This window comes from Geotrypetes seraphini, chromosome 6 (assembly GCF_902459505.1).
Source record: "Geotrypetes seraphini chromosome 6, aGeoSer1.1, whole genome shotgun sequence".
Lineage (NCBI taxonomy): Eukaryota > Metazoa > Chordata > Amphibia > Gymnophiona > Dermophiidae > Geotrypetes > Geotrypetes seraphini.
Window position 1 is genome coordinate 14,364,097 of NC_047089.1, and position 26,693 is coordinate 14,390,789.

At 44.0% G+C, this 26,693-nt stretch overlaps 1 protein-coding gene across 3 annotated transcripts; it reads right to left on the reverse strand.

The window, feature by feature from the left end:
• Positions 1 to 59: 59 nt before the first annotated feature.
• On the reverse strand, positions 60 to 11,994 carry LOC117362722 (52 kDa repressor of the inhibitor of the protein kinase-like). Of its 3 annotated transcripts, none has more exons than XM_033949580.1 (4): positions 11,669 to 11,994; positions 10,298 to 10,418; positions 5,317 to 5,424; positions 60 to 1,837 (listed from the first exon to the last, which is right to left on the reverse strand). In XM_033949580.1, the coding sequence occupies exons 1-4, from the start codon at positions 11,755 to 11,757 to the stop codon at positions 1,652 to 1,654; spliced, it is 504 nt and encodes a 167-aa protein (XP_033805471.1). In that variant the 5' UTR covers positions 11,758 to 11,994; the 3' UTR covers positions 60 to 1,651. The 3 variants fall into 3 exon arrangements, with proteins under 3 accessions (XP_033805471.1, XP_033805473.1, XP_033805472.1); XM_033949582.1 differs by lacking the exon at positions 11,669 to 11,994 and adding an exon at positions 11,157 to 11,206; XM_033949581.1 differs by lacking the exon at positions 11,669 to 11,994 and adding an exon at positions 10,987 to 11,115.
• Positions 11,995 to 26,693: the final 14,699 nt, after the last annotated feature.

Here is a 26,693-nt window from a genome sequence, read left to right on the forward strand (position 1 = left end):
GCCTTGTCCTCGTGCCTGCAGTGAGCACCCCCACCACCACCACCATTTTGGTGGGTTACCTGCAGCTAACAGCCACTATGTCATTCTCTAGCTGTGAGCTCTCCAGGGACAGGGAAAATAACTAGTGTATCTGAATTTAACTCACCTTGAGCATCTACTGCAAAAAGGTGCACATTTAATCCAAACAAATTACTTTATTTTCTGAAATATAAACCCAGGTAACTTGTTACACCAAGAAAAGGGGGAGAAAAGGTTGATTCGAATATAAGTCAAATTCACATCATTCTTCTGAGATGACTGTGGAAGTGAGTAGTCTAGTGGTTAGAGCTGCTGCATCAGCACCTTAAGATTATGAGTTCAATCCCAGCCTGCTCCCCGTGACAGTCATTTAATCCCTCTGTTGCCCCATCTACCACAGATAGATTGTGAGCCTGCAAGGATACATATGGAAAATATTTGAGTACCCAAGAGCCCAGCCTAATCAAAAAGCTAAGAGAGATACACCAATTTCTACATGTACACCTTGGTATATGTGGGGTGGGGAATACTCCTGACTATAGTTGTGACAACCCAATATTGGGAGAACCTAGAAAAGAGCTTTCCCTGCAATAGGGATATCCAAAACCTTTTTCAAATACGCAAAGTACAAAAGACAAATTGTCCTCATCCTATAGCAGCTTTCTTTAAAACATAGCCATAGTAAAGACAGTCACCTGGATGCTCTATGAACAAATTTGCTGCTTTTAAGAATTATGAGATTGATAGCTGTCCCACTGGGCATGAAATTTAACATTCTTAGAAGGAGAAGCATGGGTTACTCAGGAATAATTTTTTCACAGCTGTGGATATTGGAATCCATTAGAGGGTAGGTTGGGGCTTTATTATTTTTATTATACAGATTTTTCCTTATTTTATTTGTTTTCTCTCATCTACATTACTGTAATTCCTTCTACTGTTGGCATATTGGAATGGTGTATGCTCAGAAAAGAGCCATAAATTGCTAGAACATGATCTGTTTATTGAAGTTCATTTTTAATTTGTCTTGTTTGATGTTATGCACTTATTGATAATACTAAATTGCATATTGTATAATATAAGATAAATGAATATTTTTTATGTGATAGGGAGGGGAGGGGAGGTTAACTTTCATGAATTTCAGTTGATGATAATAGTAATACAAGTGATATTTTTTCATATTTCTTGATACACTTGCTGTAAGTTGAAAAATGAATAAAATTATAAATGGATAATACTAAATTATAAAAAATACTAAAATTATAAAAATAAAAGCAAATTTTAAAAAGTGATGAAGTTCAAAGCGTAGTCTGTCTTACAGAATGAATGTGCTCTGCCTTCCATAACTCCTGAGATCTAAAACACAAAAATAGATGTTCAGTTACTCAGCTAGGGACTGTGTTCTAAACACCTATATAGGGCCTTCTGGTCTCCTTCGTAGCTTGCACTGCTATAGCCACCTCAGTTTGATCCTTGCTTGCTCCATTCCAGGCAGCCAGAAGATAGCCGGAAGCCCTGATGCAGGTTAGCAAGAACACTACCTAGAGCTGCATAAAATAGGTATGTACTGCTTCAAACACTTTCCCAAGATGATCTTACAAAGTACATATTGGAACTTTAGCCAAGTCCTTCCTATTCAACACTGCACTTGCATGATAACATAATCTTCTAGGAACTTCTCTTCCTTCACTGTTTCAAGATTATCCCATCCTTCACTCTGCACACCTCGATCAGGGATCTGCTTAAGGTCCAGGTATAAGACCATAGAATTCTGGTTGAAGTCTGGATGAACTGTCCACCTCTGCACGCTTTCAAATGGAATCTATGGAAACCATATACAGTAATTACACGAGATAATTATGTACAAAAATAAAAATGCCTAAATCTTAATAATCTCAAGTTAATTTTCTAAGGAGCCTTTTTACTAAACTTTAGTATGTGATGATGGACATTAGTGAAAGATTAATGGATAATCTATTAATATATATAGAAGTCTTTATGTTAGGCGATCAATCCGTGCTTGCAAACTTTGACAGAAGGATGCCAATTACAACTTTCAGCTACTCCTTCACCAGTGGAGTATAGTGCCCTCTTCAGTTTGTAACAAAGCAATAAATCTCCACTGTAATAGAAGAGAAGGAGTAGTAAATAAAAGATATACAGATAGTCCCTGGCTGAAGAAAGAGTTACTTAAGAACAGCTTTAAAAACGTAAGATTTGTATGCAACTTAGAACTTTACTCCTGATGGAATTCTGCGTGACTGCGCATCATACGGAATTCCCTTTTCCCACACAGAATCTCGACCATGTCAACTTCTTCGGGTTCGCAGTATCGGCAGCAATTCCCACATGCTGCCTGCTGCTAACCTGAAGTCTCTCTGCGGCAGAGGGGAGCAAGCCTTAAGAGTACAGGAGAGGAAGGAAAGTTGGTGGCAGAGGGGAGGGACACATGCATGGTGAGGGGAGATGATGAATTTGCACATAATGGAAGGGAGAGATGGTGCATAAGAGGGAAATAGAGAGATTTGACATAGGGCACAAGGAAGGAAGAGAGGGGTGTTAAGAAATGGGGATAGATATGAGGGAAGGAGAGATACACAGGAGGTAGAGAGGGAGATGTTGGCTTCAGGAGTAGAATGGAGATATGCCTGAAAATGGGAGTGAGGGAAGAGTGGAAGAAATGCTTGGCTATGGGGGTAAGTGCAGCAGGGAAGGGAGAAAGAGATGTCGGGCTAGGAGGGTGAGGAAGGAAGAAAGAGAGAGGGAGAGCAGATGCTATGCTATGCTATGCTGGTGGAGGAAGACTGAGAATGGTAGAATTCTGAGGGGGAGAAGACGGTAGCCAGGAAGCAGAACAGAAGATAGAAATATGATAAGATGATAAGATGGGGAAAGGGAGAGAAAATGGAAATTTGATAGGTAGCTGAAAAGTAAAAAAGAGGGAAAGGGTAAGAGGCAGAAAAGTGCTAAAAAGGAAATTATCAATATGTCTGAGGCAGGTTTAGTGAGGGAATAGACAGGAGAGAGTAGAAAAAGACAAATGGATATCAGCCGCTTGAAGGAGAATTAGCAGACAACAGGAAAGCAGAAAAGAGAAACTGGAACCAACATGATGGAAAAATAAAACATCCAGACAAAGGTAGAAAACCATTTTAAATGGAATCCTATATAATAAAAGGCTAACTCGCGCATGCGCAGTCCTATTTTCGTGTTCCGTGCGGTGTAGGTCTGTGGCCGAAGGAGTGCGCATGCGCGCGAATACGTCACCACCCGATCGCCTCCACAAGCCGGACCGCAGCCAGACGACGTTATCCGTTTCTCCTGTCGCCGCCGCCGATCTCCGTTTCTCCTTTGCCGCCCACCCCCTTCTCTTCCCGCGGGTCCGAATGGCGATTCAAGCAGCGTGTACATCAGTCTCCACACGCTGCTTCGGGCCCTTCTACTGCCCTGATTTGCTCTGCCGCGTCTCTGATGATGTCATCAGGGACGTGCCAGAGTAAATCAGGGCAGAAGGGCCCGAAGCAGCGTGTGGAGACTGATAAAAGCGCTGCTGGAATCACCACCTTTGTAGTCCGGCCCGCGGGAAGGGGAAGGGGAAGGGACAGGGGCGGGTAGAGGAAACGCTAATGCTGCTGCACAGGGAACTGGTGGGGGGGGGGGAGGGAAATGGAGGGGAAGGGAATGCTGCTTTGGACGGACAGACAGACAGAGAGAGGAAGAGAAACACAAAGAAAATAAGAAATACACAGGGGCAGGTGCTCAGGGAACTGGTGTGGGGGGAGGGAAATGGAGGGGGATGGAATGCTGCTTTGGACAGACAGAGAGAGGAAGGGAAACACAAAGAAAATAAGAAAGACACAGGGGCAGGTGCACAGGGAACTGGTGTGGGGGGAGGGGGATGGAATGCTGCTTTGGACAGACAGACAGAGGGAGGAAGGGAGACAGAAAGGAAAGAAGAAAGACACAGGGTCAGGGAGATACACAGAAAGACAGACAGGCAAAGGGGGCCAGGGACAGAGACAGACAGAAAGGACAGCGGGAGCCGCGTCAGGAGGGGTGCGGGATGCGGCAGTGGGAACTTTTCCAATGGGTGCAACTGGGCAGCTGTCGGGAACCTCTGATCAGGGGCAGAGCAAGGTAAGAGTATCATAGGGATAAGAAGGAGGAGGGAGGATAAAAAAGGAAGGGATGCCTACTGCTGGACAGGGGGAGAAGGAAAGAGATGCTGATGGACAGGGGAGGTGAAGAAAAAATAACGGAGGACTAATGTTGGACAGGGGGAGAAGGAAAGAGGTGCTGCTGGACAGGGGGGAGGTAAAACAAAGGGAGAAGGGCTGCTGCTGCATAAGGAGAGCAGTGAAGGGGTGGTGGTGGACACAGTGGAGGTAAAAGGAAGGGAAAATGGACAGGGGGAGCAGGCAAGGGGTGGTGATGGACAGCCAAGGAAAAAGAAAGGCAGAAAGAAAGAAAGCGGCTAAGGAGAGAGAGAGAAAAAAAGACAGACACACACACATATTTTCTAGCACCCGTTAATCTAACGGGCTTAAAGACTAGTATGGATAATAATTAGCAAAACTATTATTTAAATTTTGAAAAATAAACCTGCAGAATTTGCTAATTTTGTACACAGAATTAAGAATTTTTTTGGAGAATTCTACCAGGAGTAGAACTTGTACATTTTAAGTTCCTTGCCACTTACCTCTATTTCCAGGTGACAAGAGGGCCAACTGTCTCTACCAGTGTTCCCTCTAAGATACAGCATGCACAACCACACTGTTCTTAATATGTTCATGCATCATTCCTGAATCTGCTGAAGTGTAGGAATCTATGTCACTGAAAACACTGCTCATTCATTTCTTTGCATGTACTTGTCAGCATAAAAATTCACAGCTTTCTCACAATGAGATCAGTCTAAATCTGAGTTTAAGCTCACTTGCTATGCAGGCACACAGTAGAGAGGAGATAGCTGAGGGAGGATATGATGCAGGTTTACAAAATACTGAGTAGAACTGAGTGGTTCAGCTGTTGATAAAATAAGATTTATCCATTAATTAGCTCTCAGCTGTGGCAAAGACAGTAGCAGCAACGTTCCTCAGACATCATCTTCAGCCTGACTTAATTTTTAGAGCACTCCGGAAGTGAAATCAAATGAGGCCGCATTTTTAAATACAAGTCATACTTAAGTCAAGCTTTTGTAACTTGGGGACTGCCTCTACCACTTGGAATTAAGTGTTAAACTTTAACAGCATTTTAACATGCATATCACAAAGATAAAAATAATTCCGAGAGAGACAAACATACCAATTCTTTTATCTTCTTCCTGTGTCTGCTGTGTGGATTGTTCAAATGACTTGTAAGATCAAATATAGTAGGTACAGCATTCTCCCGCAGAACGGTTCTATAAGGGCTCTAAAATGAAAAACTTTTTTAGAATCATCTCTTAAATAACCCCTCTTCAAACTTAAAATGCAAGTCAGAACCATATCAGGTATCCCTTAACTCAGGGGTGCCAGAGAAGGAAAAAAACTATGGGGATAGGTTACGGTCAACCTGAAAGATAAATTTGAAGAATTTTATGCCAGTTTCTTTAACATCATATGATTCTTTTAAGTGTGATTACTGAGTTATCTGGACTCCTGAGGAAGGAGTGTTTTCCAAAACATGGACCGTGCCGGTTCCTTCCATCTCATTTATGAGAACTACATTTTGACTTACTACTATCTATTTCATCCAATAAAGTTCCTGTGCTTTGTACATCATTGCTGCAGTTTTCTTCCTTGGGGGTTGTTTTTTGTTTTTTTTTTAAATTCTTTATTCATTTTCAATCTTACATCAAGTGCACAAACAATAAGACAATACACATCACTTGACAATCTTCCTTGGTTTTGTCGATTGACCCTCACTGCAGACTTGTTGGACCTGTTTTTGTTTTGGCTCATCCCATAACTCAGGACATGCTAATGTTTGTTAAAAATACAGTATATTTTTAGTGTAATATCTGCCTATACTGTACACCCAGGCCCTGATTCTCCAAAAGTGCGTCCCGATTTTAGGCAGCTGTAGGTGTCCTACAGCTGTCTAATCAGCCAATCGGGATGCACGTTTTAAAAAAAAAAAATGCTCCCCAGGCAGGCCTGAAGGCGCCTCTGGGAGCCTAGGGAGACCCGCAAGACGCCTAAGCTCGCCTAAGGGCCTTAGGCGAACCTAGGTGGCCCTACGCGTCTCCCTAGTAGAGGAAGAAACCTTAAAATGTAGGCCAGCAAAATGCTGGTCTACATTGTAAATAGACGCAGCCGCTATACTTATCGCGGCAAGGGATCTCTCTGCCGCTATAAGTATAGCAGGCCGCGGCCTGTCCGATCGGATGCCCCCCCCCCCCGACACTACCAACCGCTGCCCCCCCCGACATTACCGATCTCCCTCCCACCCCGACACTACCCATCGCTGGCAGGAGGGAAGATGCCCCCCCCCCGACAATATGGATCGCTAACAACCCCCAAACCTCCAAACTAACCTGTTCTTCAGGCCAGACGGTTCTTGCCCGTCCAGCTGGTAGGCCCGCCTCGTCGAAATGAGGCGGGCTCGCCCCTTCCCGGCCCATCCCGCCGAAGCCTAAGGCCTGATTGGCCCAGGCTCTAGAAGCCTGGACCAATCAGGCCTTAGGCATAGCGGGTCCGCCCATCCCCACTAAGTCTAAGGTCTGATTGGCCAATGTTTCCTCATCTCTTGATTGTACACATGACCAGCAACCTCAGTCGTTATTTTTATACACTATGGTGTGTGATGACCAGTCTGGAATTACCATAGGCTTGATCAGAAATGCCTTGATCTCTGCAGTTGTCATGGTACAGATAAGAGAAGGCTCAAAGACTCTGAGCAAGCGTAGTTGCCTCAGTATTGACGGTGTTTCCTAGGTCTCACCCTGCTGTCTCAAAGCTATGTCTTATCTCCTTCACCTCCGATCTTCAATATTTTCTCCACTACATCTCTTTTCTCCTGTTCCTATACAGGTACTAATGATTAGGGAATGAAGAATTTAGGCAAGGACTTACAGGTCACGAACCTGGGGGCCGCCGCGGGAGCAGACTGCTGGGCACGACGGACCCCTGGTCTGACCCGGCAGAGGCAATGCTTATGTTCTTTACTGCACAACATAGCTTGTAAAACAGAATCGCCGTAACCATACAAAGCATGACTATCTTCTTTACCTCTTCACACTATTCTTTCAACAGCTGCAGCTGGAAGAGGAGATGCCTGGGACTTTGTGTCCAATTGCTGTTTATTTTTATATTGAACATGTTTCCTATGTAAACCCCAACACAGAACTCTACAATCATTCTTAAGTTTTTCAGATTCTTTCCTTTCAGATTATGCTTAGAAATCCATAGTCTCATGAACCTTAGAGCTGTTGTGAGCCATCCGCTATGTGACACAGGTTCTTTTTCCAACAGAGCCAGATCCTTTGGCAAGATACCTAGTCTAATAGTACTTGCAATTCTATAGCCATCTGTGCTTCAATCTTTGATCACTTCATCACTGAGCTGAGCAAAATCAGGATTTGTTTCCAATTCAGTAGCAGAATCCAGCATTTTTTCCCATTTCTTGTTGCTTAATGTCTTGCCATCTAAAGCAGTCACCATAGTAGTTCACCAGTATGCAGGTTAGACAATCCACACCAGCTTCCTTTGTAGCTTCTCCTCAACACAATGCATCACTCCTCCCTCCCAACCAGGGTTTACATTACAGGACTTACCTCCAATAGCCTGAAGAGTTTAGTATGTTCCTCTTTCGCTCAGCCATGCAACCAAATGATCAGCAATTATTTCTGCTTACGTCTTCCTAGCTTTCTCTATGCAACAGGCGCTTCATACATTGGTTTTACCACCACGTCATATGAATCTCCTCATTCCACTTCAAGCACAGATCTCCCCATCTCTTGCTCTTCTGCTGTTTTTTCTTCACTCTTCATTCGCCTTCCTTTTGCCTGCCTTTCCCTTCTGTAGTTCTTGTCTTCTGGTCTCAGGGAGGTCAACTGGTCCAACCTGACGAGGTTCACACACTCCCAACTTTCTCTCTTTGGCCTTTCATAAAGGCTAATTTAATCACAGGAATCTTCTCTCTGCTGCGATCACAAAGTATGTGTATTCCATTGACACAAGAAGAATTGCATCCAGCATCAGTACAACTCTATTTCACATTGTGCCAATCTTCTCCACAAATGTCTTTCTCCTCCAGTTTTGCTCTTCTCACAGAATCTTTGCTAACTTGTTACCTCATGAATTTCAACTTTGCTTTAATCCTAACGTGGATGTTAATAACAGGACCGCTGCATTTTGGATTTGCTTTGCACCACTGAAATCCAGTTCATCAGTGCTGTAATTTTATCTGTCTCTCAAATGCAATTCATATCCAATGAGATCCCCCGACAGTTGGCAGTTCAGCTACAAGCAGCTCTTTGCTTGATCCCACCAAATGATGTAAATGAGTCCAAACTTGCAGTCTTGTTTTTCTTTTGAACATTTTCAGTATTAGATTATCACTATTTATTTTTAAAATGTAAATACCGTTGTGACCAGGCTGAACAGGAATTCTATGAAAAGTGCTGCACACAAAGCCAGAACATACTTTGCTGATAGCCAAAGAAATTTATTTGCACTGTAAACTAATCCCGTTACTTCACAGGGTTAAGGAACAGACTTTTCAACCAACAGTAATTAAAGATTCTGAACAGAAATACCAGCTGCCCCACCCCAAACACATGGGATCAGCCAAAAGTCTCTTTAGCAAAGTTTTAACTCATGTCTAACTCTGGGAATACAGATCTTCATGCCAACATTTTAAAGGGCTTACCTTAGCCATGCTACCAAGAACTTTCTCTTCTGAACAGGCACTCTCTCTTCACTTTCCCAGGACTCCTTTCACCCTTTAGCTAGGGAAAGATTCTCTTACAGAGCTCCCTAAGCTCAGGGAAGTCTCTTCATTTTGGGACCTCTCTGAATGAATTTCAAACAGAAACAGATATACTGCTCTCTGCCTAAAAATCAACATTACAAAAAAACTGAGTCTTTGTGACATTTCTTGCCCACTTCCATCTATTACCTGTATGATGATACTATGTTGGAAACCTGTTAATAAGAAAATTACACTAATGTTTCAGTGTCATTAGTAAGATACTAAACCCTTTGTGTAATAATTTTTAAGTATATGTGCTCCCCTTAATGTAGGCTTTTCTTGTTGAAATATAAGACCTCTCCTGCCCTGGTTAACCGCTGGACTAACAGGGACTCTAAAGGTACTTGGGGAAGCAGGAGGAAAGTAAAAATTATTTATTTTTTTAAAATTCTTTATTCATTTATAATTTACAACAAGTGTACAGTAAATAACAAACACTTGAAATACAGTATCACTTAGAATTGGCTGGGACAGGAGGCGGGAGGGATCCCTGCTGTTCCGGCCCCACCGCTGGACCACCAGGGATTTAAAAAGGTACACCAGGGAGGGGGAGTGAGGTAAAAGTTATTAGTCATCTGGGACAGGAGACTGAAGGGATCCCTCCTGTCCTGAACTACTGCTGGACCACCAGGTCTCACAGCAGGCCCAACAGAGGCCTGTAACAGGTTTGGGACGAGTGGGGGGAGGGATCAAAGCTGACCTAAATATAAACTGAGACCCCCATTTTTGGGCCATTTCTTTGGCCCAAAAATCTGTTTATATTCGAGTATATACAGTACTTCACTAGCCATTACATTTTCCCACTGCCCAATTAAGACTAGCTACTTCTAATTAACAACTTCCTTTGTTTCTACTTTTATGACCTGTTCTCCTCCAATCCTGCAAAAACACACTTGTTTCTATGATCTGTTTAACAGTTCCTTAGTGGATCTGCCCTAATCTGTCTGAGCTTCTTAAATAGCAGAGATTCTGGTGGGACTGTTAATGAACCTTTCCAACAGATATTTTGAGTCAGAAGTGGTTCTTCAAGATTGGGAAAAATGCAGATGCTGTTCCTCTTACATTTGAAACTGTTTACATATGAAGAACCAGTGGGAACACACTTCTACAAGTCATTAAACATGAAGTCAAATTGCCACTCAATTAAAAAACAAGAAGGAATTTCATGGAGCCTAGGTGTCTTCCTTTTGTTTTCTCTCATCTGGGTCCTGTTTAAAAAAATGAGCCCAGGAATTTCTAATATGAATTGTCCTCATGACTTTATTAGCATTTTTTTTTGCTGTGGGAAACAGATGTTAGTGCTTTAATATGAAGGGCAAATCATACTTACACTTCTACAGATCATTGAAGTCTCAAAATGTTGTGCACATAGTCTGTACTGATTATTCAACTGATCTACTGTTTTATCCTCTAAATCCACTCTTCGGCAGTTTTCCACCCACTTCTTGCATCTAAAAATAAAGCACAAACTTTAATTGCAAGAATTCAAAACATACATGTTTAAATCCTATATAACACATCTACTTAATGTGAAACTTTGATCTAAACTTAACCTAGGTTATTACATGTTTGGTGTGGGTGTGGGAGACTCCAAATAAAACTAGGTAATCAAACACATTATTTACTTGCAATTGTTCTTGATTGAATAAGGAAACAGAAGTACAGTATTATCTGAAAACTTTCCTTTAATCACAACAGATGAATCCAGAAACTTGTGGGTTGTGACCACCTTACCAGCAGGTGGAGATAGAGAGCACTAAACTGAAGTTAGATAAGGTGCAGCTGTTGTGCGAGTGTCTCTCCCCCCCCCCCCACAGGGTTACCAAATCTTACTTTAGTAAAATCCAGACCCCACCATGCCCCAGTCCCGTCCCCAATCCTGCCCTAGCCCCCACCCCCCCACTGCAATTTTGAGGAAAAATTTCAAAACCAAAAAGCCATCTGGACCCCTGGACATGTCCAGGGAAAGCCAGGCATCTGGTAACCCTACCCACTCATAGATGTAGGCCATACACTCACAAAATCCACACCGAAACAGCTACCGGCAGTCCAGCCCTGCTGGTAAATTTTGCCCCATAAGAGAGGGGTATTTTTTTTTTGAGCATTACAAAGAGTGCTCATTTAAATACCCTTTTGAGCATCAAAGGCTGAGCTTCCTTGCAAGTAACACTGACTTCAGCTAGTCTTACTTGCAGCAAAAGCTTTCCAGCATCAGGGCCTTCATCAACTCCCATCTTCCTCTGTTACCTTAGAGCACAGTAGTGACTTATCAATCCAAGCTAGAATTAAAAATAAAAAATCACTAGTAGGAAGCAATGAAGCCAGGCTGAAAATATTTTGCCCAAATCTCAAGAACATGCAGTAATGTGTTTTTTTTTTTTAAATCTTTTATTGATTTTCAAACTTTGACAGTGCAATACAATTAAACAAACAAACAAAAAAATCACTAGTAGGAAGCCAGGCTGAAAATATTTTGCCCAAATCTCAAGAACATGGGTAACGTAGGGTTTGGGGTTTAAAAAAAAAAAAAAAATCTTTATTGATTTTCAAACTTTGACAGTGCAATACAATTAAACAAACAAACAAAAAAATCACTAGTAGGAAGCAATGAGGAGGCCCGGCTGAAAATAGTTCGCACAAATCTCAAGAACATGCAGTAACGTCGTTTTAAAGGCAAATGCGCGCAGCCCGCGTTGCTCACCTGGCCGGGTCTCGCGGGAACCGGAAAAAAGCCAGGTCCGACCGCGTGCTTTTGCGGGTGCAGTTGGGCGCCGCGCAGAAATTGGGCATCGTCGTCCAATTTTGTCTGTTTGTTCGAGGAGGAGCGTGGGGGGGGGGGTTTAATAAGGCGTCGGGACACTTCAACGGGACTATTTTCTCCCCTATGAGGCACAAGAGAGTCGGTGGAGCTGGGACGTTGCCGAGGCCACAGCGGCTCTCAGCGGCCTGGGGGACTCGGTGCTCGCGCCGTACGCAAACGGCCGAGGCGTGCAGGACGACGCCGAGAGATGCTCGCGCTCTCTCTCCCAAAATGCCCCGCGCCCTGCTGCCCGCTCTTTTCTCCTAGTGGCGGGACTTGGGGGGTTGGTGGACGTCTAAGAAACTATTTTGAAAATACGTATGCGTGCGTTGTTTGGTTAACTTGATAATGGCGTATAGAAGCGATTAACAGCGAGATGTGATCGAGAATGTTTTCCAACATTGATTTCTATAATAATTTTTTTTTTTTTGGGGGGGTGGGCGGGAAGGGAATTTATTTGGAAGACCAATGTGCATGGGTCTGTCTGAGGGCAGTTGCATATGTTGAGTGGGTTATGTAGATGGACGTGTGTAGGGTTACCGTATTTGTGAGAATGGATAAATGCATCACTGCGGGATCGAGCTGTTTCCAGTGTCATTTCAGGATAGTCCTAATGAATATGCATTGGGCAGATTTGCATGACTGTCACCTCCATTATATGCAAATCTCTCATGCATATCCCAAAAACCCAACTGGCTGGTGGTCCTCCAGGACAGGGTTGGGAACCACTGACCTTGACCACACTCCGCTGCGCGTGCCCCCTCCCCCCTTATTTATTTGGTCTCCCCATCCTCTACTTTTTTTTACTGCGTCTCTCACTCTCCTAACCACCCCCTTCTCCTGAAGGTGCTTCTTTCTCCTTCTAACTAGAGAATGAGACAGGGACAAATTTCTCCCCATCCCCATGGGAACTCATTTTCCCATCCCATGAGTTCTTTTCCTGCCCCATCCCTACAAGCTCTGACCTCATCTGCACAAGCTTCAAACAGTTTAAAACAGTGTCTCTCAAACTTTCCGGCCGGCAGCACACTAAATCCAGTGCCCCAGCTAGAAGCCCCCCCGAAGTGCACAGAAGCCCAGCTGGCTGTGTCCCGCTTTAGTGGAGGCATTGGGGAGGTGCGTGGAAAGGAGAGACGCCAGCAAGGAGAAGAGTCATCTGCGCCGGCTGACTTCCTACAAGACGTGCCTCTCACTGCAAGAGGCATGTCCTGTAGGCAGTCAGCTAGCGTGGATGACTCCTCACCAGTGTGTCGTGGCACACCTGAAATCTCAGGAGGCACACAGTTTGCAATACACTGCTTTAAAATAAAAAAACAAGGCTTGTGCAGATAAGGCAGAGCTTACAGGAATGTGGGGACAGGGCAGGGAAATTAAGTTCCTTTGGGGACGGGGACAAATTTGTCTCCGTGTCATTCTCTACTTCTAACCCCCTTCCCCACAGGTGTTCCTCTCTCCTGTCTCTCGCATCCAGCCCTTCTCTACTCATCTTGTCTAAATACTACTCTCCTGAACAAATAACAGATGATTCAAAACAGGCTATCAGACTAGTATTCAAACTAAAACAAATTGAGCCTATCTTTCCTTACTATAAGAAATTACAACAGCTACCTGTCAAAACTCTTATCACCTTCAAACTTTCATGTATAATGTTCCAAATTCTATATGCAAAAAATGCTGAACCACTCAAACCTATTTGTCTATTCCTGGTCAGTATCTACCAGAAAACTAGAATCGCTTTAACTACTTCTTCCATCTCCCTTAGCACCAAGACCTGGAACAGGTACTTCACAGGTTTCATTCTTAATTATTTCTCTGTTCGCTCATTGAAGGTCGTCATGGATAAAATCTCAACTGATATTTTTCCCAGTGAACCTGGTATCCCTCAGGGATCCATTCTCTTCACCACTCTTATTTAATATCTTTCTTGCACTTCTCCTGACTCTCAGTCAATCTATCGGTTTCACGATATATGCATATGCTGACAGTATCCAACTTATTCACTCAATAGACCCAAACAATTCTATGGACATTCTAGACATTAATCCAAAGCTAAAACAGATAAGTGAATGGCTAAATAACTAACATTCTAGCACTCAAATAAAACACAAACAATGCTTTTCCCAGGCAAAGGAGAACATTCCCTAACCACTCCCATCAGTCTCAAATCTATCTCTCTCCAAATAGTAACATCCCGTAAGACTCTTAGGTGTAATCTTCGATAGAAAGCTAACTTACCACCAACAAATCAGCGCTACAGTTCAACCGTGTTTCTATAGGCTATGCATAATCTGTTCAATCTCAAATTTATTGGAACCCTCATCACTTAACATACTAATACACTCCCTTATCTCAAAATTAGAATATTACAATTCACTTTACAAAGGGATTACACACAAAGAACTTAGACGCTCCAAATCATACAAAATACAGCGATCAAACTCATAACAAAAGCAAAAATTTTTTATCAGTAACACCATTACTGATCGAAGAACACTGGCTGCCCATATCACATAGAATTACATACAAAATATTACTTGAGAATTTGTTTACTTATGTTTATGTGTTTTTATTTTCTTTTAAAAACTTATGTATGTAATATGTAAACCGTTTAGGTTTTAAAAGGTATAAACAATTTTAAAATAAATAAAAATAAATAAATATCTAACCTTTAAAACTCAACCAATGCCCCTGAATTCATAGATAGACTTCTAATTCCTTACATAACCTCAATCACAATCCCAACATTTGCTGTCAATTCCCTCACTTTGTTACATAAACTATGACAACTCAATCTTCTGTTTTTTCATTAACTGTTACCCAACTGGAATTCTATCCCAATCAATATTAGAGAAGAACCTCTACTAGACCATTTTAAATCTAATTTGAAGTCCTTATTCAAAGATGCCTTTGATATATGAACCCCTATTCGTAGAATTTCTTCTGGGCAGGACCCCTCCCTATTGTACTAGCCTTAATTGTCTTACTTTACTGATGAAGTTCTCCTCCCTGCCCTTTTGTTTTCTTCTTGTACATCAGTCTAAGTCAACCCTTATGTATATCCCCCTGATTTTATATTTATGTACTCAACTTAGAAATATGATAAGCGGAATAACAAATTTTAAATAATCTTGGATCAGGATGGAAACATTCTATAACAGATTCTGAAATTTTTTTTTAAACACTTGCTTCTTTGAAAGCATGTACACCATAGACAACTGACTTGAATTACCTAAATCTCACACTCAAGTGTTATACTAGTGCAGTCATAAAAACTGTATTCTCCCTTCCCCATTACTCTGTTCATAACTCTGCCCTCCTCAGACTGCTATAATGAAGTATATACATTCTGTAATTCCTTATATTCTGAGTCGCCTTGAACCTGTTTAGGCATAGCATAACTCAGAAATACTAAGTAGATTAGAAGTGGGAGAAGTCATGCCTCTCTTCTGGCAGGACTTTCATTGTGGTAGGGTTACCATATTTGTAAACTAAAAAAAAGAGGGACACATGACCCCAATCCTGCCCATGACCCCTGCCCCTTCCAAATTGCTCTGCCCTCCTGCTTCCCACTAGTCTCGCCCCTACCCAACCCCCCCCCAGTGCAGCCTCTCTTTCACTTCAGCCCCCACTCAAGTCTCCCCCTGTGCCCCACATACCTCCTTGATGCTGCAATTTCAACCTTCAGGCAAACGATAGCAGAAAGTCAATTTCTGACACCTCAAGGACTTAATCGTGAATGGGATGCTTAATTTCTACACAATTTTTATTTTTCCATTTTATGTTGATTTTGGATAGTACCTGTTTTTTTTGCTAAGATGTGCTGTATATTAGCCAAACATAAGCGTGTGCATCTGTATACAAAGAACTTTTTTGTGTTTTGTCACACATTTGTGTATATGAGTTCTCATTTCTTTTGTTTTGACACACACATACATATATATAAATAAATAAATATGTTTTTGCCCAGTTATTTCTTTTTTTCATGAAGTTTTTGTGTGCATTTCATGTTTTCATCAACATTCATTTAAGTTATTAGATATAATGTTACATTTTTTTTTTCTTTGCCACGTATTGTTCAATCCATGGCCATTTCGGTCGTACGTGTTGTGCCTCATTCACTGGGTTTTTCATTTGTTGTCTTATGGTTGGAGGGGTGTTGTGATGTCGGCATTTAGCTCATGTAATACGCTGTTCGCAATGCAGGCAGGGTTTGCCTTTAAAAGTTTTAACCTTGTGGTGTCACATGACTCCCTCCAATCACGTTAGCGCTGTGCCGGGTATTTTTTCCACCCATAATTCAGGGCTTGTCTTACCTTTTCAGCAGCGCACGGCTATACAGATCTTGGCAGGCGCATTGAGTTGAAATAAGAAAGGTTTCCTTTGTATGAGAACTGTTTTTTCAGCATGGTGCGGCATTTGCCGCAATATCATAGTAGAAATGTTTGAGTCCTTCTGGTGAGTAATAATCTTTAATCTCAACCAGGGCAAGTTTTAGGCACATATTGTACACTTTGGCTTATATCCAATAAAAGGCTCAGAAAGGATTTATTGCATTTGGAGATTATTTTAGATATTTGGGTTTTTAGTCTCATATACAGGGGACACAGTAGGTTTTAATACATTTTCCTGTGGGTTTTTTTGTATACTATATAAGTTTTGTCTTTTAACTTGTAGAGGGGCAACACTGGTTATTATCTCCTGAGGAAGATCTGTTATTTGCAGATTGAAACGCCCACTTTTTTTGGGAGGACGTTGGGAGTTAAATAGCTTTAACCAGCGCCAGTTCATGGATTATATACTATCTAAGATAAGTGTTGCCTTTCTTTTTCATCGTTTTTTTGAATCGCATATAATAGGTTTGCGCCAAAAGATGTATGAGGAAAGACTGGAAGCCCTGACAATGTATACCTTAGAGCAGTGGTTCCCAACCCTGTCCTGGAAGACCACCAGGCCAATTGGGTTTTCAGGATAACCCTAATGAATATGCATGAGAGAGATTTACATATAATGGAAGTGACATGCATGCAAATCTGCTCCATGCATATATATTAAGGCTATCCTGAAAACCCGATTAGCCTGGTGGTCCTCCAGGACAGGGTTGGGAACCACTGCTTTAGAGCACATGTGGCAAATCCGGCCCGTTTGGCCTTTTTATATGGCCCGCAGCAATGCTCCTGAGTCCCCTTCTCGGTGTCCTCCCTCCTGTGCCGGTCCAATGTTGCCGTCATGCCGGAAAGTCTAGAACTAAGGCTAGTACTGGGCAGACTTGCACGGTCTGTGTCTGTATGTGGCCATTTGGTGGAGGATGGGCTGGGGAGGGCTTCAATGGCCAGGATGGAGTGAGCTTTGACGGAAATTTCAGTAGTTGGAACATAAGAACAGTACAGGGCAGAGCGTTGGATTTTTGCCCAGAAATAGATAAAGAAAAAAAAAAAAAACCCCAACAAATTTTTAGATTGAATCAGGTTGAGCAGACTGGATGGACCATTTGGGTCTTTATCTGCCGTCATCTACTTTGTTACTATGTAATAGGTACACATTTGCATATGCATTTTTACAAAGAGTCACATAAAATAGATGAGGTGGGACAGGCGTAGGTGATTAAAATCTGGAGACAGGATATGGACCTGGAATAATATAGAGATTATAGGAGGTCCTATGATCTGAATACTTATGGTTATGATACGCCTGTTCTTTACTTTAATTAGTTGTTTAGAAAAAGCATATACTAAAATTCTAAAGAGACACACATAGTTCTGGATAGAATTTTTTGAGGATGAGTTTGTTAGCCTTTGATAGGTTTTTGAAAATCTCTCAAAAATTGTTCTCGTTTAAACATCCCTTTTAGTTCAATAAAATGGATCAGACAGTGGGCATGGGATTCCTCCTTCAAGTCAACCTTGAGCAAATTACCATTTAAAAAGATATTTACTCTTTGGGAAAAGTCTGGATGGGCCAGTGTGCAGTAGTGCAAGGTGAAGTCTTTACTGGACAGCAGACCTCTCAAACCTATAGGCCAGTGTATCTCAAACTGTATGCCGAGGCACACTAGTGTGCCTCCTGAGATTCCAAGTGTGCCGCGGCACACTGAGGAGGAAGAGAGGCACCCACCAGCTAACTTCCCTACGCAGTACAGCGCCAGCGCTGCCTGATTCACCAAAGGCCTGCATGTTTCCCCCTTCTCTCTAGCGTCCTCCAGCTTCCCACCTGGCCTCCCACTCTCACCTTTAAAGCTAATTACAGCAGCCTGCAGAGGATCGCCGGTAGGTAAAATTATTTTATTTTCAATAGTGATTGAAATGTGTCAGTTTTGAGAATTTATATCTGCTGTGCATATTGTGTGTATATGAAAAATAAATGGAAAAAAATGCATTACAACTAGTAAAAGGGATGGGATCTGGGGCAGAGCTTGGGTGGGCCTAGGGAGGTCTGTGGTTGGGGTACTCAGTTGATATTTAGGGGGTACTTAGCTTGAAGTAGTTGAAAATTACTGCTGTAGGCAATCAGCTGGCACCAGTGCCTCTCCTCTCCGGCCCTCTTCCCTGCTGGCGTCTCAGGGCCCATCTGGAGAGCCTCTGCCCATGCATGGATGTCACCGTGATGATGTCATGCATATGCATCAAATATAGGTGTTTCAGAGTAAGACAGCTCAGGCAACCTGGCATTATTTGTAGGTGCTGCAATCAATGGTTGCGACCATGGATATGGTTCCCTGGGAAAAGAGCACACTTGCGTCCGGGTGGTGCCCGCAGAGGGATGTGCTCCAGCAGCAGCTGCCTTGGACAGCAGAAGCATGATGCAGTCTAGCCTGCTGGTTGAAGCTTCAGTTTCTAACCAAAGGAATTCCCCTTTGCATCTCCACACAGGTGATCCTGACAACAGATGTCTGCCTATACGACTGGGGTGCAAATTGCGAAGAGCAATTGGTGCAGAGACACTGGTCCTCTTCTCAGAGGAAGTAGTCGATCAACCGCTTGGAACTTCGAGCCATCCGCCTGGTGCTTCAGGCATCTGGGAGCGCACTGCAGGACAACCCAATAGTGGTAGCCTATAGCAATCATCAGAGGGGCACCAAAAGTGCTTCTCTATGCTTAGAAGCCCAGATGCTGCTTCAATGGGTGGAGGCCCATCTCTTGGCAATCTCAGTGGCATATGTAGCAAGAGTGGACAATGTGCAAGCAGATTTCCTCTGCCAGAAGACCCTAGATTCAGGGGAGTAGTCACTGCCTCAGGAATCCTTCACCTGCATTGTGAGGCGATGGGGGCACCCGACCTTAGATCTGATCGTGGTGGCTGACAAGAAGGTGACTCCGTTCTTCAATCACAGATACAAGCCAGGAAGCGAAGGCTTGGATGCCCTGATGCAGTCTTGGCCATGTCTTGCATGTCCAAGACTGCATGCAGTCTTGGCCATGTCTGATGCAGTCTTGGCCACGTCTTCCCTCCATGGCCCTTGATAGGCAGACTTCTGTGCAGAGCTGGCGATTCTAGAAGCACCAGATTGGCTGAGGTGACCATGGTATGCAGACCTGGTCTGTCTGAAAAGGGACCACGGTCTCAGACTTCCATGACATCCACAACTGCTCACACAGGGCCCAATAGCCCTGCAGTATTTGTAGCACTTTGGTCTTACAGCATGGCTCTTGGGCATATGGTGCTAGTGTGTAAAGGCTGTTTGAACGAAGTGAAGTACACTCTTCTAAGAAAGAGACTAACTGCATATGCAAAAGCCTGGTAGTGTTTCTAAGCTTGGTGGTCTCAGAGGTGTGAGGCTCCAAACTTAGTACCCATTTCTGTGGAAGGACTGGAAAAAGGCCTAGGGATTAGCTCCCTGAAAGTTCAGATTGTATGGCTCTTGTGTTTTGGGCCTAAGGTTAATAAGAGCATTGTAGCCGCATATGTGCGCCTCTGTTCTACAGTGTGACAGCCTTTTCCAGCATGGAGTCTTAATCTGGTCCTGCTAGCTAGAGCACCGTATGAACCTCTAGAGCAGGGGTGTCAAACTCAGACCCATGGGCCAAATTTGGCCCGCAAGATAATTAGATTTAGCCCATGATGTGGCCCTCTGTACTTCCCTCTCTCCATCCCGGTCTCACCTTCAAACAGCCCAGGATCGCCGGTGCTATAGCGATCCTAAGTAGGCTGCCGTCAACCTCCGTAGCACATTCCCTCTGCCTCAATCCCGCATGTCAGAAGAGGAGCGGGAGTGTGGCAGAGGAAACGTGCTGCGAAGGTTGACGGCAGCCTGCTTAGGATTGCTACAGCACCAGCGATCCTCTGCAGGCTGTTTAAAGGTGAGACCGCGCTAGAAAGAAGTTGCAGGCTTTCAGGGGGGGGGGGCGGCTGAGGGAACGAGGGGTCCAAACATTTGTGCATATGCCGGATGGAGGGGGGGAGGGGGAGACAGAGAGAGAGGGAGGGAGGGAGGGAAGGAACAAAAAGAGAGACGTTGGACACAAGGGATGGTGTGGGGGGTTAGAGATACTGGATAGGAGGATAGTTGGAAAGAGAAAGGGAGAGATCGTGAACCCTGGGGTGGTGGGGGAGAAAAGGAGAGATGGTGGATCTGTGGATGGTGGGATCCATCGCTGCGGGGATGGAGATGATAAAAAGGAAAGATGCCAGACTTCCGGGGGAGGGAAAGGGAAATGAAAGCCGAAGACATAAGCACATAAGCAATGCCTCTGCTGGGTCAGACTTGAGGTCCATCGTGCCCAGCAGCCCGCTCACGCGGTGGCCCCAACAGGTCCAGGACCTGTGCAGTAATCTTCTATTTATATCCTTCTATCCCCCTTTCCAGCAGAAAATTGTCCAATCCTTTCTTAAACCCCAATACCGTACTCTGCCCTATTACGTCCTCTGGAAGCGTATTCCAGGTGTCCACCACACGCTGGGTAAAGAAGAACTTCCTAGACAGATGGAAGATGGATGGTTAGCATGGAGAAAGAAAGAGATCCTGGCAAGTGAGTTTTCAGAAGACAACCAGAGCCTGGGATTTGAATAATGATCAGACAACAAAAGGTAGAAAAAATAATTTTATTTTCTGTTTTGTCAGATTTGAAATGTGTATCCTGCCAAAGCTTGTATTAGACAGCAAACATGAACTAGGACCTAAAAGAGAGAGGAAAAGTCTTTTTTATTTATTTTATTTATATCACAGAGCGGGTGTGGGGTTGGAGAGGTTGTAATGTAAACCTATACTTCTACTAAGACTAAGGGGTCCTTTTATTAAGGTGCACATTTAGCGCATGCTAAATCGGTTAGTGTAACTTAATAAAAGGACCCCTAAGTATTTTAATAAAAAATTTGGCCCACGACTTAGCCTATGTTTAAGATTTCGGCCCCTTATGTGATTGAGTTTGACACCCCTGCTCTACAGCAAGCTTCTCTGATGAATCTTGAAAGGACAGTGTTTTTGATGGCAATTACCTCAGCCCAATGCTGGAACTGCAGGCATCGTCATGCAGAGACTCCTTCCTCAGAATTTTAGGATTCAGGCGTGGTCCCATCTTTCTTACTGAAAGTGGTTTCCAGCTTTCATATCAATCCAGAAGTACGATTTCCTCTCTCAGTATTGAGGAAAAATGTTAAGGTGCTAAAATTGTTGGATGTGTGCAGAGTATTACTGCAATATCTGGAGGTTATGAACGAATTTCGACTGTCAGAGCATCTTTTCATATTGGCAGGGGCTGCCCATTAAGGCAGATCAGCCTCGAAACCAACATTTCAAGATGGATCCGTATGGCCATTTCCTCAAACTATATCAGAAGCGGAAAGCGTCCGCCTATATCCGTCAAGGCGCACTCCGTTAGAAGGAATCTTCAGCGGTGTCCCCAGAAGAAATTACATACTCCTCTCTCCATAAGTTCACAAAGTTCTACAGCGTTGATGCTGCATTTGGATCATCCGTACTGTCAGCAAGCTTGTCTGCCCTGCCCTAGGCTCTAGGGACTGCTTGGTACGTCCCAAAGGTTCAAGAATAAAGTTTCCTTAGCAACAACAGCAGATGAATCCAGAGACCAATGGGATAGCCCACATCTACCAGCAGGCGGAGATAGAGAAACTGAACAACAAGTGGTTCTATTGGCTGGTACTCCTTCTGCATCTTCAGTATGCTCTATCTCCCAGCAGGTGATGGTCGCTATTCAACTATCTCCTGGATTCTGGCTGTGACTGGAAACTTATTTTCTCCTGTTGAGGTTTTCTCTTCAGTGAGATATTAGTTCTATTTCTCCTGTTGAGATTTTCTCTTCAGTGAGACAGCGGTGTCCAGCTGAATGGTGCTGGCTTTAGGGGTTACATCTGGGACCCCCAGGTCTCTGCCTCACCCTCCCTCCAATGACAGAGGGTCTGCCTTAGTTCCTATTTTTTCTTCTTTCCCTTATTTGAAGAAAAAAAAAAAAAAAAGGGACACTGCAGTTACATTTCTGCCCTGCATATGCTGTGCAACTGGCATTTGCCGGCATTAATCACAAGGTTGTGAGTATAAGTTTAATTCTTCTGTTATTTGAACTGCGGGACGTTTATTTTGTTAAGCACTAAGTTTTTTTGTGAGGTGGAATTTGGTTTCTACGGGGTTACTTCAGTGAAGGGCTAAACTCGATTAAGGGAGCCGGTGCTTTCCCGCGCATTTGAAGTGTGAGCTTCTTTTCCTTCCCTGGCGATGGTGCTGCAGCGTTTGTTGGTTTCTGGGCTGACTCTTCTCGGCAGTACCGCGGCCAGTGGGGTGGTGCTTAATTGGACGGCTCCCGGTGTTGCCTCGGGGCACTGCATACTTGCGCGGCTCTCGGTGTGGCCTCGGGGAGGTGAGGACGGCTCCCGGTGTGTTCTTCAGAGATTGTCCAAGAGCCGGGTCTTTACGGAGCGCATGTGGCGCGCACTGGTTCTCCAACGCTGTTGAGAACCAAGTGCCTTTCATACATTTCCTCCCCCAGGGTGTATTTTATATAAAGTAGGCCAGGCTGTGTGTTTCTATTTCAGCGAGGGGCTCCGGGTCTGTTTTCATAGAAACATAGAAAGATGACGGCAGAAAAGGGCTATAGCCCATCAAGTCTGCCCAGTCTACTGTCCCACCCCATTAAGTCAGAGTGCTGCTCGACCCACGTAGAGATCCCACGTGGATGTCCCATTTATTCTTAAAGTCGAGCACGCTAGTGGCCTTGATCACCTGCACCGGTAGTTTGTTCCAGTGATCCACCACCCTTTCTGTAAAGAAATACTTCCTGGTGTCACCACCAAATCTCCCTCCTCTGAGTTTGAGCGGGTGCCCCCTTGTGACTGAAGGTCCCTTAGGAAAGAATATGTCATTTTCTACCTCCACACAACCTGTGACGTACTTAAATGTCTCAATCAGCACTGTTTTCGGAGCCGGCATATTTTGGCGCGAAACTGACACACGCTTGGGTCTCCTGCACCGCACCGTTCAGAGAGTTGTTTTGTGCAGCTGACTTTCTCGGAGTGTACCGCGGCTTCTCCCTTTTCGGGGTCAGCTACGTCAGTACTGTTAACACTGCTTTGAACGATGTTGCGGTGGTCAAGTTTGGTGTGTATGTGCGTTTCCCCGGCTTCACTTGCAGAGAGGCGGCCTTTTTTTCTTGGGCCTGCTCTGTTCAGTCTCCAAGCACTTCAATGTGAGATTCTGCCCTGTGTTAGGCCGCCTGCGCTCAGTTCTTCTCCGGAATGGGTTGGCAGGCAGCACAGCAAAGTAAGTGGCCAGAGAGTACCCATGTTTCATTCGGGTAGTTCTTTGTCTCTCTCGGGGTCCCTGACAAGTGAGGCTGTGTGTGTGTGGCGGTTTCCTTGATCTTTCTACCTATGTTCAGTGCTGCGTGTGTCTGGTAGTGCTGTGGAAATACTTCCAGTACATATGGAGCAGTTCTAGGGGCATAGGCCGCCTTGGTTACTGTAAAAAAAATAAAAATAAATAAATAACCAAACAAGGTTGCCCTTTAAGGGCGGTTGATTTTTGGAGCAACTTGCATGCGGTTTCAGATACCATAGGCTGCCGCAGTTTCCTCTTCTTTTTCAGACTTCCATCATAGTCATTGTTACATTGCGAGACTAGTTGGTTTTCAGGAGTGTTCCTTTATTCTATGCAGAAATTATGATTGTCCTCCAGCTCGTTACCTGACCGCTGCTTCACTTTGTAGGGGTCATTACTTCTGCTGCCAGCTCTTTCGGCTTTCTCACGGAAAGGGAGCTGTAAGATTGGCAGGTCACGACACTTTGCCAATTATACCAGTTGCTTGCGCCTTTGCATTCTTTTCTCCCATTTCAAATTCTTTCTTGGTGTCACTGTGTGTTGAGTCTCCAAGGGTGCTGCTGGTGCGTGATCCCCTTCAAGGTTTGCTAGTGCTTGGGACTGTGGTTTCAGCTCTTCCGGACTTAAGGGAAGTTGTTCCATTTGCTTCATGGTGCCCGAAATTTAAAAGGGGGATTGATCTGACTAGCGATGGGTTTCATTTGAGTCTCTTAGTTTCTCGAAGTTGAATATTTCAAATGGGAACTGTGAGATTAATTAAATTTTCACATGTGGCCACTACATCAGCAGTATCTTCGCTTGGTTCTTGAGTGGCACTTTCGGTTTAAGCAGATATCGCTTGGCCTAGCCTTAGGGCAGTTATTCCATTTACTTCATAGTGCCTATGATGGTGTTATTGATCGGATGGGAGCTGGATCTCATTCTGGTAAATTAGTTTCTCAGAGTTAGACATTTCCAGAGAAAAACTGTGAGAAAATTTGCAATTGCGCTATGGTCCCCGAATTTGCACTATCTTCACTTAGCTCTCATTGGGCAGCGCTATCAGTTTTGGCTGATGCCATTTGGCCTCACCTCGGCTCCATGACTATTTTAGATTATGAGGGCAGTAATGGCATTTTGGCGCAAATGGGAGATTCAGGTGCTTTCTTTCTTGATTCGAATGTCTTCCAGCCAGGTGACTTTGTCAGACACCAACGGGTGATCTCTTTTATTTGTGCTTCTTTTCTTCCATTTTTTGGAGGTGTATCTTCTAATTTCCAAAGAGCTCTCTTCTCCTGTACGGATTATTGGACTATCAAGGGATGCTGTTCACGTTGGAGAGGAATGTGTTTCTTCCAAGGGACTGAGGTGACAGATTGCAGTCTCAGGTTTGTCTTCTTCAGTCACTACGGGATTCTGTATAGGTTCTTGAATCTATGGTGGTGACTCCACTGGGGACTTTGGTTCGCTTTCTAATGAGAACGCTCCAGCAGTCGCTTTTGTTCCGGTTTTTCCCGGTCTTTCAAGGCTCCAATTGTGGTATCTAGTGGGCTCCTCAAGCATCGCTCATTATAATTTGGTGGCTCAGCGAGATTAATTGTTTCAAATGCATGCCTTGGTCTTTGCTGGACTGGCTCAAGTTCACCGCACATCCAAGGCTGTCGGGATGGGGGGCTCTGTGCCTTCAATCCTCGGTGCAAGGAGTCTGGTATTAAGAGGAGACTCAGTATTCATTCATTCTTCTGGTCTGTTGCATGGTCAGGCTAACGTTTCAGGAGTTTCAGCCCATTCCTCCGGAATGGCGATAAAGGTCTTTTAGGACAGTGTTATGACAGTGGTATTTCTCTGCAGCCGGGAAGGTATGTGAGGTACTCTGTTGGCGTGTCGAGTACTTGTTCTACTTCCATGGGTGGAATCTCTTCTTCTTCTGTCCGCGCATCATTTTACAGGAAAAGGGTTTAGATAGACTTTCTGAGCATGAACCGTCTATTGTATGTTAACATGTACAGCACTGTGTACGCCTTTCAGTGCTTTAGAAGTAATGCGTAATACATCCTGAAAATTGGAAACTATTTGCTCAAGCTTTCCAGCTCTTTGTATAGTGCTAGAGCTAGAACCTCATCGCCTCATCTCGATATTCAAACTTCCTAGCTTCTTCAGCAGATGCAGGGCGTGGCAGTCAGAGAGGGTAGCAGCGTTGCTTCTTTCTCGCCTCTGGTTTCTCTTTTTCCGTGTTTTCCCCTGGCTGAAGATTGGATGGCTTTGCTGGCTCGCTTTCAGGGCACAATGATTAGAGAATCTCAGGATTGGCGGCGCCATCCTTGTTATGCGTTTTTCGACGGCTAATCTGTTGAGATTCCTGTTATCTCTGGATTTGCTCACCTAGGGTCCAATCACCGTGGATATTCGTCCTACTCTGATATTTCGACCTAGCATTTGAAAAGCAATGGCTGATGTGTAAGGTCGTTTCTTCTCTTATCCAGGCGATATGGACATCTTCACCTGTGGCTTATGCTCCCTTTTACAGGTTTTTCCTTTCTTGGGTACTTCTCAACATTTGTACCCTTCCAGAGTTCTCTGTTTTATGTTCTTTCTTTTGTGGCACATGTATATTTCCAAGGGCTTAGCGTTCAATTCCCTTTAGCTTCAGATGCCAATCTTTGCTTGTTACAAGCTTGTATCTCGCTCTTCTCTTCCTTCTCTGCTTCATGTAGTTCAGTTCCTGACCGGAGTACAGTAAATTGGTACACCTCTTCAAACACCCTATCCGGGGTGCTGTCTTGAAGTACTTCTTCGCAGTTTCCCGAAGGATTCCTTTCATCCTTGTCTTTTGAGATTCTGAATGGCTTTGCCGTTAAACTCGGGGTTTCTTCTGGCCAGGGCTTCAGCTCGGCGGTTTTCTGAGTTGCAGGTCTTGTTCAGCAGGGATTCCTATTTCTGGTTTACAAATTCTGGGGTGTCAGTTCGGACAGTACCGCGATTCTTTCTAAGGCTGTGTCCTCCTTTCTTTTATGCCACTCTCACTTTTCCTTCCTTCTTCCTGGGAGGTAAAATGGGGAGGCGTGCTTTTCTTCACTGCATTTTTTTGTTAGTGCTAGCGTTCTCCGCGAGCTAGGTTTCTCACGCCTTTTAGTCGTTTATATCATTTTTCTGTATTCTTTAGGGGCCACCACAACTGTATGGCAG

Bases quoted from the DNA above. Each gene is read 5' to 3' on its own strand.
- LOC117362722 (XM_033949580.1), bottom strand. From the start codon at position 11,757: ATGCCCAATTTCTGCGCGGCGCCCAACTGCACCCGCAAAAGCACGCGG. The intron at 10,419-11,668 runs GTGAGCAACGCG...CTTTATTTTTAG, and splicing joins TTCCCGCGAGACCCGGCCAG to ATGCAAGAAGTGGGTGGAAA. The intron at 1,838-5,316 runs GTATGTTTGTCT...TGGTTTCCATAG, and splicing joins GGAAGAAGATAAAAGAATTG to ATTCCATTTGAAAGCGTGCA.